A 13893-nucleotide genomic window follows, 5' to 3' on the forward strand; every position below is an offset into this window, starting at 1 on the left:
CTAGGCTTTGAATTTTATCAGCTGCTCTTTTTTGGCTTTTGGAAACAGGTTCTCTCTATGTAGCCCTGGCTGTACTGGGACTCACTATGTAGATCAGGTGGGCCTCAAAATCACAGAGATTAGCCTATATCTGCCTCCTGAGTGCTCAGCTGCTCAAAAATTTGAAGAAAAAAAAAAAAAAAAAAGCAATTAAGTGTCCCTGAACTCTTGGCACTGGCCACTTTTCCCTGTTTGACTACAAAGTAAGTTCACCCGAAGGTTTCTAATTGTAAAATCATGACAGCAATGGTACCATTTGGAAAAACTAGTGACACTATTTTATTTGCTATCAGGATAGAGTATTGGAGCTCTCAGGCAGATCCTTTGCATTCTGCTCTGCCCAGGGCATCGTTCTCTTTTTCACACTGTTGGCTAAGTTCCAGAGCTGCCGACTTCATAGAGAATTACAGAAAATCGGTGAGCTGCTGGTGACTCCATGAGAACGCCAATGACCTGGACTTGGTCAGAAATAAGTGCCTAGTTTATAATAAGACTGTACACAGCAGTGCCAACAAGGCTATGTACAAGAGTTCCTTCTACAGAACCCACATGGATGCTCTGAGCAACTGCACCTTAGCTAAGTGCAGTTTATTAGCAGGGGCCACATTAAGTGCTACTAGAATTTACAGTGGTCAGGGGTGGGGATGTGCAAACTCCGCAAAATAACTCGATTTGCCTCAAGGGAAAGTGATAGTGGTCAGAGGGGCCAGCTCCAAAGGCTGGTCCAGGGGTGGCCTTGGGTCTTGGTAGTCAGCCACATGCCCATTCCGGTGGTGACCATACTCAAACTTGATTCGAAGCTCACCAATCTTGGATTGTGGGAGTATGTCCGGAATCCACTCAATAATAAAGGGTGTTGGCTCCTTTTGATCTGGAGAAGTGTTACCTACAGAGGGAAAAAAGAGAGAGTCCACCTGATTTTCATAAGGACTATTCCTTTCTGTTTTTTGGTTTGTTTTTGAGACAAGGTGCTATGGAGCCCAGGATGTCTTCATACTCAGTGTGTAGTATATAGTAACTCTAGGTCTGGACTGGCAAGATGGTTCAGTGTAAAGGCACTTGGGGCACAAACCTGGCAACCTGAGTTCAATCCCCTGAATCTACATAAAGTTGGATGGAAAGACCCAGCTCCAAAGTTGTCCTCTGAGCTCCATATACAAGCTGTGGTACATGCACACCTCCTTCAACTTTGCACACGCACAGATACACACTATAACAAGAAAATTAAGAATAATTTGGGAGCCAGGAGGAGGAGGTGGTGGTGGCGGCGGCGGCGGCGGCGGCGGCGGCGGCGGCGGCGGCGGCGGCGGCGGCGGCGGCGGCGCGGCGGCGGCGGCGGCGGCGGCGGCGGCGGCGGCGGCAGCAGCAGCAGCAGCAGCAGCAGCAGCAGCAGCTGCACACGCCTTTAATTCCAGAATTCGGGAGCCAGAGGCAGTCGGATCTCTGAGTTTGAGGCCAGCCTGGGCTACAGAGTGAGATCCACGACAGGCACCAAGACTACACAGAGAAACCCTATCTTGGGGGGTGGGGAGAGAAAAGAATAATTTAGGTTTTATTGGTGTTGCAGGCTAGACTGACAGCTGGATATGAAATGAAATGACTTCTTTTGTCAGATAAAGATGGAGAGTTTAGCTGGGCACTGCATTGCCAGTAACCCCAGCTCTTGGGAGGCTGAGGCATGTGGATTACAAGTTCAAGTCCACTCTGTAGAAGGCAAACAAAATAGGAAGCCTTTCAGGAGAAAAAGTTCAAACAAACAAACAACAACAACAAAAATAGGGGCTGGAGAGGTGGTTCTGTAGTTAAGTGTTTACTGTGTTTGCACTGGCCCTGTTTCCTAGCAGCCACATTGGCTGGCTCTCAACCACCTTGTAACTCCAGCTCCAAGGGAACTTCTGATGGCAACTGAGCACAAACACATTTTAAACCTCTGTCAATGGAAGAAAAAAGACAGAGGCCCTAACAGTAATGCACACAGGTACACTCCTCCACTTAGCATTCCGGCTCCACAGGCTACTGACACTCCATGGAGGTAGCCTTTCTGAGCCTATCCTGTCCCCCCTCACACTGGCCGGGAAGGAACACTCCCACGAGGAGTCTGAGGCTGGTGACATGGGTTGCAGAGCTCTGTGCATCAGGTACCCTCTGCTAGGACTTCACTTCAGTGTCAGTCAAAGTAGAAATGCTGACAGCTTGCCAGGAAGACCACATGTTGACTGGTAGCCTCTGGGGGTTAGTGTGTGACAGGGGGGCTGAATGGTAGGTGGAGGGCACCCCACTGGGCTCCATCACCAACCCTTTCATTCACAAATGGTGGCTGTGTCGGGAGGCAGGAAAAACCCTACCCCTCCCACTTGTGCCCAGGTGGAACTTGTACCAACCGGAGAATAAGCAGCCCCAATCTCTGCCCTTTTGAAAGTCTCACACACACCTGTACCCACCCATGCAGCAACTGGAAAAGCATGATTAAGGCTGACTAGCAATGGCAGAACATTCAGGAAGGTGAAGTCCACATGAGGAAAGCAATATGGATGGGTAAAAAGAAGAAAAACCTGGAAACCCACATGCTGGGAGTCTGAGTTTTGTAACATTTTTTTTCTTTTCTTTTTCTTCCTTTCTTTCTTTTTTTTCTTTTCTTTTTTTTTTTTTTTTTTTTTTTTTTTTTTTTTTTTTTTTTTTTTGATTTTTCGAGACAGGGTTTCTCTGTGTAGCTTTGCACCTTTCCTGGGACTCACTTGGTAGCCCAGGCTGGCCTTGAACTCACAGAGATCCCCTGCCTCTGCCTCCCGAGTGCTGGGATTAAAGGCAAGCGCCACCACCGCCCGGCCTTTTTTTCTTTTCTTTTTTAAGAGTTCTTTTCTGGGGCTGGAGAGGTGGCTCAGAGGTTAAGAGCACTAGCTGCTCTTCCAAAGGTCCTGAGTTCAATTTCCAGCAACCACATGGTGGCTCACAGCCATCTGTAATGAGATCTGGTGCCCTCTTCTGGCCTGCAGGGATACATGCAGGCAGAACACTGTATACATAATAAATAAACATAAAAGACTGGTTTTCTCTGTGTAGCCCTGGCTGTCCTGGAACTAGTTCTGTAGAACAGGCTGACCTTGAACTCACAGAGATCCACCTACCTCTGCCTCCTGAGTGCTGGGATTAAAGGCGTGTGCCACTATCACCCAGCGATGTTACCAAGATTCTAGTGCAGATATATTTTATTCTACTTAGCTTTAAATAAGAAACTGGACTGGGTTTAGTGGCCTATATCTTTACTCCCAGTATTCTTTCCAGGTAGAGACAGGTGGATCTCTGTGAGCTGGAGGCTAGCCTAGGGAGACCTACACAGGGAGACCCTGTCTGTCATAAGAGCACTGCAAAAGAAACAGAACAGGGCCAACCAGGTGCCTTAGTGGGTAAGGACACTTTTCAGGGAGCCTGAGCACCTGAGTTCAATCACCCAGGACCCACATGGTGGAAAGAGAGAACAAACTCTTGCAAGTTGTCCTCTATGTTTGGTAGTGCTCTCTACCCCACCCCCAAATACAGTAATTGTAAAGGAAGTAACAAAAACAAAACCAAAAAACCCCCCACGGGGTTAAAGAAAGAAGGAAAGGGAAAGCACCAGAGGAGTCTAAGGAAGAGAATGCTGCTGCTGTAACTATTTAAGAGTTCAGGGCCATCGAGGCCCCTCTAAGGGTGAAGGTGCTTGATACCACAAGCCTGATACCTGATTCAGGTCCTAGAACCCTCATGTTGGAAGGAGAGGACCAACCCCTCTCTCTGTGCTCACTGTGACATGCACACTCCCCTCCCGAAATAAGTAAATAAACATGTAACACATGGATGGCTCCCACCCCCAGGCACACAAAATAAGTGAAATAAACAAACCAAACCACTTCTGGCTTTATGACATAACTCAGAATAACCAGTGACAGCAGAGCCAGGCGAGAAGAGAAACCAGCAAGAGAGGGTCAGGTTCAAAGACAGAATTCAATCTGTCTGCTTCCACCACACGGTCCAAATTGCTACTATGCCAAAGACTGTGGGACTGCCTAAGTGTCTACACAGACTAATGCCTTTCCCACCAGCAGCAAGAACACAACCAAGTAGGTTTACTTTACACAGGGTCTGTGTAACTGTGGCTGGCCTGGAACCCACAGATCTACCTGCCTCTGCCATCTGAATGCCAGGATTAAAAAGCAAGCCACCGCACTTGGCTTAGTAAAAGTTTCTTTTTCTTTTTTTGTTGAGGGGGGAAGGAGGGTGTTTAAGACAGGGTTTCTCTGTGTATCCCTGGATGTCCTGGAACTCACTCTGGAGACCAGGCTGGCCTTGAACTCACAGAGATCCACCTGCCTCTGTCTCCTCAGTTCTGAGATTAAAGGCATGGGCCTCCACTACCTAGCGTAAGAGTTTCTTATATAAAATACTGGACATCAACCAATAACCATCTGGAAGAAAACAGAAGATGGATGGCATATTAATAAAATACAGAAGAATAAACTCCAGAGGATCAAACATTTCCATGTGATAAAACATGTAGGCTATAGATTGCTTTTGAAAAAATTAATATTATGGGGCAGGAGATGGCTTAGCAGTTAGAGAGTATCTTGCTCTTTCAGAAGATCTGAGTTTAGTTCTCAGCACTAACACTGGATGGATCACAGCCATCTGTAACTCCAGCTCAAAAGGTGTCTCTTCTGGCACCTATGGGTACCCTCACACATGGCAAACACACAAACACAAATACATACACATAAAAGTTGCTTTTTTGGCCAGGCAGTGGTGGTGCTCACCTTCAATCCCAGCACTCAGGAGGCAGAGGCAGGTGGATCTCTGTGAGTTTGAGATCTCTATAGAGTGAGATCTAGAACAGGTATCAAATCTACACAGAGAAACCCTGTCTCAAAAAAAACCAAAAAAAAAAAAAAAATAAAATAAAAAAAAATAAAAAAAAATTTCTTTTTTAGAAGGACTGTTGAGATGGCTCAGCAGGTAAAGGTACTTTCCACTAAGCCAGATGACTTGAGTTCAATGCCCAGAACCTACTGGAGAGAACTGATTCCTCTAATCTCCACATACATGCCGTGGCCGATGTATACACACATGCACATAAACACAGATACATAAATGTAAAGAAAAAATTGAAAACTAGCATTGAGTATAAACATGGAGAGTGGTGTAAGATCAAGAGGGAAAGTGGCTAAGGTATGAGTCCATGTTTCAGTTCATGTCTGCTGTAAAGAGTCTAGCCAGACATGCTATCACATACCTTTAATCTGAGCACTGGGAGGCAGAGGCAGGCAGGTCTCTCTGAGTTCAAAGCCAGCCTAGTCTATGTTAGGTCTCAAACCGGGGGAAAATGGCTGGGGTGCCTATTTAACATATCAAATTGGACCTGGCTGCCAGGTTTTCCCAGCATCTTTGGGTTCCTACCTACATACAGGGTATGGCTGGCATACCCACTCCCTACCCTAAACTTCTCCAGCCCAAGGGCTAGGCTGCTCTTCCCTATATAATCCAGCCATTTTGGTTACCCAGCCCATTCCCTACCCTTTACTCTCCTGGCTTCCCCGACATGGGCCAGCTCAGGGTCATGTTCACTCTGGATTCTACCAAATGTCCTTACCTCTGGTTATGCTCTCCCTTTTACCTACAATAAACCTTCTCCTCCACTATACCTAGGGACAATCATGTCCTACCTTCCTTTCTTCCTTTCTTCCTTTCTTCCTTTCTTCCTTTCTTCCTTTCTTTCTTTCTTTCTTTCTTTCTTTCTTTCTTTCTTTCTTTCTTTCTTTCTTTCTTTCTTTCTTTCTTTCTTTTTGGGGGGGGTTTCGAGACAGGGTTTCTCTGTGTAGCTTTGCACCTTTCCTGGAACTCTCTTTGTAGACCAGACTGGCCACGAACTCACAGAGATCCACCTGCCTTTGCCTCCCGAGTGCTGTTTATTTCTTTTTTTCATTCAGTCTACATGTTGAGTTTCAGACCAGCCAGGGCTCCACAGTGAGACCCTGGTGGGTCGGGGTGGAGGGAGAGGGGAGGTTTACATGAAAATAACTGTGATGCTGCTGTGAGGAGGGAGGGCTACAGGGGTTCACTGCTTCTTTCATGATCTGTCCATGGTTCATGTATTCCAGCTGCTGCTCAGAAAGCACTAGCTCAAAAGAGACAAAAGCCTTTTCTCAGGTTCCTACAAAATGAGTGAATGTGCTTTGATTAAGGACGAGATCCAGAACTTCTGATGGCACTGAAAACCGGTGACCCTTGGGGGAAATGGTTCTGAAAGTCACTTACCAACTTTGAGGAAGGTTTTCAGCTCCAAAGGTCTCAGCACTGGCTGCTTCTCTATTCGGCCATAGGTTTCTGCTATGCTCTCTACCTCCACTTTAGGGCATTTAAACAGCTCGTAAGTCCCATCCCGGTTCTGGATAAAGCTCCGTGTGATTTCCAGGGGCATCTGGACACAGAGACATAGAAAACCTGACATACGTGCATCTTGGGTGCCATTAGGTCTCTTAAGATTCTTTTTATCTTTTAAAAATATCAATCTTATTATGTGTTTGTGTGTCAATGAAAATAAGGACATGACTGTTCGTATGTATGATTGAGGAGAAGGGTTTTGTTGTAGATATGAGGGAGAGAACAGCCACAGCTATCTGTAAGGGTCCAGTCTGAACCAGGCCATGGAAGGAGGGGACAGGGAGTGAGAGAAGAAAAGAAGTTGGTTGGGTGCAGGAGTGCCAAAGAGCACATGGAAATGAAGAGAACCAAGATCAGAACCAAGAGAGTGTGTAGCCAAAGTGGACGAGTTCTATGGGAAAGAAACTGGGAGAAGGGAAGCCCAGCCCCTGGCCTAGAGAGTTCAGAGTAGGGTCATGAGAAGTGCTGGGAGGAGCCCCAGGTTTGTTTGGGGTCTGGCAGTGTGTATGTACGCCTCCCATGTATGTGGGTACCTGAAGAAACCAGAAGGAGGCATGTGGGATTCCCTGGAGCTGGAGTTAGTTACATGGCAGTTGTGAGTGGCCATGTGGGTCCTCTGGAGGCACAACCAGTGCTTATAACCTCTGAGCCATCTCTCAGCCCCATGATATTCTTTTTATTTTAAGTGCAGGCAAATCAATAAACTTTCTTTTGTATTCCATGTATATATATGTTGTATATGTGAATAAGTGTACAGATATATGTGCCTTTATATGCACACAGAGAGTGAGCGAAGGAGGATGAAGGGTTTTCTACTCTATCACTCTGAACCTCAGGACAGGGTCTCTCATTGACCCTGGAGCTGGGCTGGAGGCCATCAAGCCCCAAAAACCTGTTTCCACTTCCCACAGCTGGGGTTACAGGCCTGTGTGGCCATACTCAGCTTTTCTTTTTTTAAAACATGGGTGCTGAGGATTTGAACTTGAGTCCTTGTGCTCTAATCCACTGAATCATCACACCATCTCCTCTTTGGTATTTTCAAGTAAGTCCTGCCAACACATCTGTGTCTTTCCTTCCATCACCTGTGGTTCTCTCACTGGAATCCCACCGGCAAACCCTGCATGGCCTGAACCCATCAGACCCCCACACTTAGTGACGGCCGGCACGGGCCTCTGCCTTACCACAGGCAGCATTCTGCTCCTAATACTCGTGGGCACCTGTCACTCATCTCACGTCCTGGTACTTCACTCTCCTTGGGTTCAGCCACCTGACTTGAGAATGACCCTGAGCAAATCAGTGCCTTCCTTGGGAAAAACACAGTGGGTATCAGTGCCACGTGGATGGAGGATGGGCCAGACAGCAAAGGACACTCAGGAACAGGTACCCAGGCAGCAGAGCTCTTGCCCCTCACGTGGCCTTGGGGTCTTTGCTGCCTCCCTGACTGCCGTTGCTTTAGGCTAGAAGCTGGACTCAACATTCTCCAAGCGTCTTCAGTGCTACTCTGGGGCTTTTCTAGGGTTCACACATTAAGCTGTACAGCCTTCAGAACCTTCCCTCTGAACACAATGATGCTTTGTTGTTAATCTAATCTCACTATGTACCCTGGGAATTATAGATTTCTGTCTTTGCCTCCCAAGTTCTGGGATGGAAAGTATGAGCTACTAAGTCTGCCTAAATTAACCTTCATGTATCAGAGTCACACTATGTTGATTTTTTGGAAACATTTTACTTCTTTTGGAAGGAAAAAAAACCTGTCAAAATTTCAGATCTGCTTCAACAAACTATTTAAAAATGCAGAGTGTAGGGCCTGTGAGATGGCTGAGTTGGTAATGGTACCTGGCAAGGCTGACAACCTGAATTCAACCCCAGAACTACTCACAGAGTAGGAGGAAGGGACCAACTCCTACAGACCATCTTCTGATCTCTACATGCACATGTGCGTGTACACACACACAGACACACACACACACACACACAGACACACACACATATACACACACACATACACACACACACACACACACACACACACACACACACACAGACACACACACACACACACAATAAATCAGCAAGTAAATGTAGTAAAATATTCAGTGAGTCCCTGGTGAAAGAGAATAGTAGGCAGAGGTCAAATTAGTTTGGGGAGAGAGCTTAAATACATTGGACACAGTGATTTCACAAGTAAAATGTCATCTAATATTGTTAATATCCATTCTAGTGCCAATCAGTGAAGTCTAGGGTCTTCATACATACCAGGATATCATGAATTAATTCATGAGGGAAATCCTGCCCCCCCCCCCTTTTTTTGCTTTTTGTTTTTGTTTTTTTTTCGAGACAGGGTTTCTCTGTGTAGCTTTGGAGCCTTTCCTGGAACTCACTCTGTAGCCCAGGCTGTCCTCAAACTCACAGAGATCTGCCGGCCTCTGCCTCCCAAGTGCTGGGATTAAAGGCGTGTGCCACCACCACCGCCCCTCCCTCTTTTTTTTTTTTTTTTTTTTTTGAGACAGGGTTTTATTTGATAGCTCGGACTGGTCTGGAATTCACCATGTAGACCACACTGGCCTCTGACTCCTGAGTACTTGGATTAAAGGCATGTACCACCATGCCTGGCCCCAAATCCTGCTTTTTGACCCCAAAGGTGGTAGTTTCGTTTTTCATACAGGGTCTCATATAGCTGAGCCTGGCGTCTAAGTTGATATGCAGCTGAGGATGACTGTGAACTTCTGATCCTCCTGCCTCCATCTTACTGCTGGGACTGAAAGTGTTACCACCTCCCCATTTTTTTTTCCTGTCCTTATGTAATTAATATTTTTCCTTTTATTTTATTTTACAATACCATTCAGTTCTACATATCAGCCATGGGTTCCCCTGTTCTCCCCCCTCCCACTCCCTCCCCTTACCCCCAGCCCATCCCTGCCTCCTCCAGGGCAAAGCCTCCCCCGAGGACTGCGATCAACCTGGTAGACTCAGTCCAGGTAGGTCCAGTCCCCTCCTCCCAGACTGAGCCAAGCGTCCCTGCATAAGCTCCAGGTTTCAAACAGCCAACTCATGCAATGAGCACAGGACTCGGTCCCACTGCCTAGTTGATCACCTCCCCATTTTATATGGTGCTGCGGTCATATTTAAGGTCACCAAACCTTTACCTGTAGAGTCATCTCACTGGCCCTTTAAGACTTTCTAAAGCATGAATACCTACCAAAAATTAGACTCAGAGCTATACAGACTATGTCTAAATAATCCTTTAGCATCAAAAAAGGAACTCCAAGAGCTGGGGAGATGGCTCAGTCAGTGCTTGGCATGCAAGCAGGAGGACCTGAATTTCAGTTGTCTCTAGAGAGCCAGGTGTGGGGAGACTTGTTTGTAACTTCAGTGCTGAAGACACAGAGACGTGTGAAACCCTGGAGGTCACAGGCCAGCCAGCCTAACCTATTTGGTGAGCTCATCAAGGCCAAAGAAAGACAGATTCAAAAACAAGGTAGGGTGGGAGAGACAGGTGGATCCCTGGGGCTTGCTGGGCAGCTAGTCCGACTGAATTGGTTGAGCTACAGGTCAATGAAAGACTACGTCTCTTGCCAGGTGGTAGTGGCACACAACTTTAATCCCAGCACAGAGAAACCCTGTCTCGAAAAACCAATAAGAAAAAGGGGGAGCAGGAGGCTAGAGAGATGGCTCAGAGGTTAAGAGCACTGGCTGCTCTTCCAGAGGTCCTGAGTTCAATTCCCAACAACCACAAGGTGGTTCACAACCATCTATAATGAGATCTGGTGCCCTCTTCTGGCCTGCAGGGATACATGCAGAACACTGTATACATAATAAAGAAAAGAAAGAAAGAAAGGAAGGAAGGAAGCAAGGAAGGAAGGAAGGAAGGAAGGAAGCAAGGAAGGAAGGAAGGAAAAAAGACAGTTAACACCCCAGGGTGGTCAGGGCTACACAAGGAAAAAAAAAGACACCTAATGTGAATGTGAACTTCTAGCCCACACATCCACAAATGTGCATGTATGCCTGCACGCGCGCACACACGCGCACACATGCGCGCGCGCGCGCGCACACACACACACACACACACACACACACACACACACACACACGGCACACACATGGCTCCTGAGGAATAAACTCTTACCTCTGGGGTGTCTAAAATTTGTTTAACTTGCAGAATATTAGTGATATGCCAGGTGTACTTGGAAAAGGTTCCCAGCGGCAAGGCATCTTTCCGAACAAAAGCTGCAGTGAAAAGGAAGGGGACAAAGTTCAGGACCAGACAGCAACATCCTCTCGGTGTACTTGTTACTCAGTGTCGTTCTCACTGCAGTACAGCCGTTCTCCTCACCCTCTGAAATTCTACTTGTCCTGCAAGTGTCTGATCAACCAAATGATACGGATCTCCACCACACAAGTCTCTAAGGCTTCTTCAACATGCTCACTTTTAGACCTTAGAAACTTGTTTACGTGTTTCTTTTCTGTGGTGCTAGGATGAACCCGGACCCCTGGGCTACTGTCCTTGTGTCTGGTAGAGCTATGTGCATGGAACTCCATTCTGAAAACCTCTTACAACATGGGACATAATGTGTCAATCAAATCAGTCTTACACGACCTCCTACCCACCACCCACATGTGGGATTAAAGCAGCTCCAACAGAGGGCCCACAATACTGAGGGAGTAACACTCCTTTATGTGAGTCCTCTAGTCCAAGGACATCAGGCAGATAAGCTATGGCGATGGACATCTTTGGGCCTCACAGTATCTACCGTGAATGCACAGCTTGCACAATTCAAACACAGACTGACTGAACAACTTCCTGAAGAAACATCCTTGCTCTATAGTTGTGATCACTTTTGGGTATTGGCCACCTGGTGGTTTCCTCGCCCCCCATTTTTCCCTTTATTTTTAAAAAGTTACTCTACAACTAAAACCTCCCTTTTTCAAAGCTTAGGAGTGTTTAAGAGAAATTTTGTGGTGGTTAATCTTCATGTTCGCTGGTGTTTTTTGAGATGGGGTTTCTCTATGTACCCTTGACAGGCCTGGAACTCATTATGTAGATCAGGCTGGCCTCCCACTCCTGGAGCTCTACCTGCCTCTGCCACTTGAGTGCTGAGATTAGAAGCATGTGCCATCATGCTTGGCAAAATGGTTAATTTGATGGTCAACTTGTTTGGATTTAGAATCAACTCCAGGCAGGTATATAAGGCAGTTTCTAGATTATGCCAAGGGGGGAAGGTCCACCCTAATTGTGGGTGGCATCACTTCATGGGTTGGGGCATGTGGTAGCTCATAGGGAATGGCACTATTAGGAGGTGTGGCCTTGTTGGAGTAGGTGTGGCCTTGTTGGAGGAAGCATGTCACTGTAGGTGCAGGCTTGGAGGTCTCTTATGCTGTAGCTGTGCCTGGTGTGGACATAGACTCCTGTGGCTACCTGAAGATCAAGATGTAGAACTCTCAGCTCCTTCTTCAGCACCATGTCTGTTTGCACATCACCATGTCCCGCCATGATGATAATGGACTAAACCCCTGAAACTGCAAGCCAGCCCAATTAAATGTTTTCCTTTATATGACTTGCTGTGGTCATGGTGTCTCCTCACAGCAATAGAACCCTAACTAAGACCCTAACAGGGTCCCAAACTGAATGAAAAGGAGAACGCAAGCTAAGGACCAGGATTAATCTGTTTTCCACTGTAAATAGTGCGACCTGCTGCCTCATTTTCCTGGTGCCATGCCTCTCAATAGTAGACTGGCATTTAATAGAGGGATGTGGAGAAGAATGGGATGCCAAGATGAAGCCACACACACACACACACACACACACACACACACACACACACACACACACACACACGAAGAATGGACAGTTGAATTAAAAAAAAAACATCAACAATTTCCAGAATTTAAAATCCTGAATCATGACATGACACTAGTGGAATTCAGGTGTTTCTGGTACATGGACTGCTCTCACCCAATGTGAGGTCGAACTGTTGACCTTGTGTACATCCTACTTCACAAATGAGTCTATCAGATACGCTAAGCCTACAGGCTGAAGATGATGCCCCAACGCTGTGGAGAAACCTTGGGTGACTGAACAGGCAGCTGGCTGTTTCGGTCAATTCACATTTTTTTTGGAAGTTGCTTGCATGCACTTCCTGTTTTTATTTTTTATTAGGTAATATTATTTCCTTCTTGGGTCTCTGAGGGAGTTGAAGATTAGTTAGTTATAGTTGAAGATGAGTTAGTTGTAGTTGAAGATTAGTTAGGATAGAAAGTGAATTAGGTACATTTTGGACTTATCAAAATAGGATTGATAATGGAATTATTTTCTCTGAATTTGTCAAATACAAATGGACTAAACATTGTTTAGGTATTTATTACTTGTATATATTGTATATAGTTAATGTAGTTTTGTATATAGTTTTTCTTATATTAGTTATAACTTTTTTCCTTTTTTCTTTTTATTAAAATAGAAAAGAGGAAATATGGTGATATTTTATTTGTACTGAAATGTGATTTTATTTGTATGTTAATAAACAAAGTTGCCTGGGGGTCAGAGCTAATAGCAAGCCATAGCAGAAGCTGGGCGGTGGTAGTGCACGCCTTTAATCCCAGCACTTGGGAGGCAGAGCTAGGCAGATCTCTGAATTTAAAATCCAGAATTTTAAATTTAAAATTTAAATTTTAAATTTCGAGGATACAGCCAGCATGGAGACATACACCTTTAATCTCAATACCAACCATAGAAGACCTGGAGGTCTGTATAGATGGGCAGTGATGAGGAGGTCATGTGGTTGGGTTTACAACCAATGAGAAAGCAGAGTAGAAAGTCAATAAAAAGGACAAACACACAGGATGTAGGTCTCTTGCTGAGGAGGACAGCAGCGGCAGTGAAGGGTAAGGTTTTTAGCTCTTAGCTATTGCTCTGACCTCTTGGGCTTTCATCTCTGCATTGGCTCTGTGTTTCTTATTTAACAAGACGGTTACATCTACAAGTTATAGATTAACTAAGGTGGGAAGACCACATCTAAATATGATGGTACCATTCTACGGGTTAGAGTCCTAGATAGAATAAAAAGGGAGAGCAAGCTGAGTGGCAGAGTTCATCTCTCCCTGCTTCCTGTGGATGCCATGTGACCAGCTGCCTCCTCTTGCTGCCATGAATTCCTCATCATGATGAGCCAGAAGAAACCTTTCTCTTCTAAGTTGCATTCTTGGATTTTTTTTTTTGACCCAGCTAGCAGAAAAGTAACTAACACAGGATTTTAGTTGCTGTTGTTTTCCTACATAAGCTTTCTGAAGTTCTAGTCTTATCGGTGGAGGCTCATTCTAACAGGATTTGCTAAGGAATTATACTCTATATTTTTTGTTTTGTGTTTTGAGACAGGGTTTCCTCTGTGTAGCCCTGGCTGTCCTGCACACCAGACTGGCCTCAAACTCAAGAGAACAGCTTGCCTCTGC

General features: G+C 45.8%; 1 protein-coding gene across 5 annotated transcripts in view; it reads right to left on the minus strand.

The window, feature by feature from the left end:
* Nucleotides 1-289: 289 nt before the first annotated feature.
* C3H2orf42 (chromosome 3 C2orf42 homolog) overlaps nt 290-13893 on the minus strand; it is a 38952-nt gene continuing 25348 nt past the window's right edge. For 4 of the 5 annotated variants that reach the window (XM_028853934.2, XM_037203891.1, XM_028853942.2 and 1 more), the window contains exons 8-10: nt 10577-10677; nt 6325-6487; nt 290-925 (exon numbers count right to left, since the gene is read on the minus strand). In XM_028853934.2, the coding sequence (XP_028709767.1) occupies nt 717-925; nt 6325-6487; nt 10577-10677 (473 nt within the window). In that variant the 3' untranslated portion in view covers nt 290-716. The remainder of the gene's footprint in view (nt 926-6324; nt 6488-10576; nt 10678-13893) is intronic. The other variant, XM_037203892.1, reaches the window with a different exon arrangement.

The sequence above is a fragment of the Peromyscus leucopus genome, chromosome 3 (assembly GCF_004664715.2).
Source record: "Peromyscus leucopus breed LL Stock chromosome 3, UCI_PerLeu_2.1, whole genome shotgun sequence".
Classification (NCBI taxonomy): Eukaryota; Metazoa; Chordata; class Mammalia; order Rodentia; family Cricetidae; genus Peromyscus; species Peromyscus leucopus.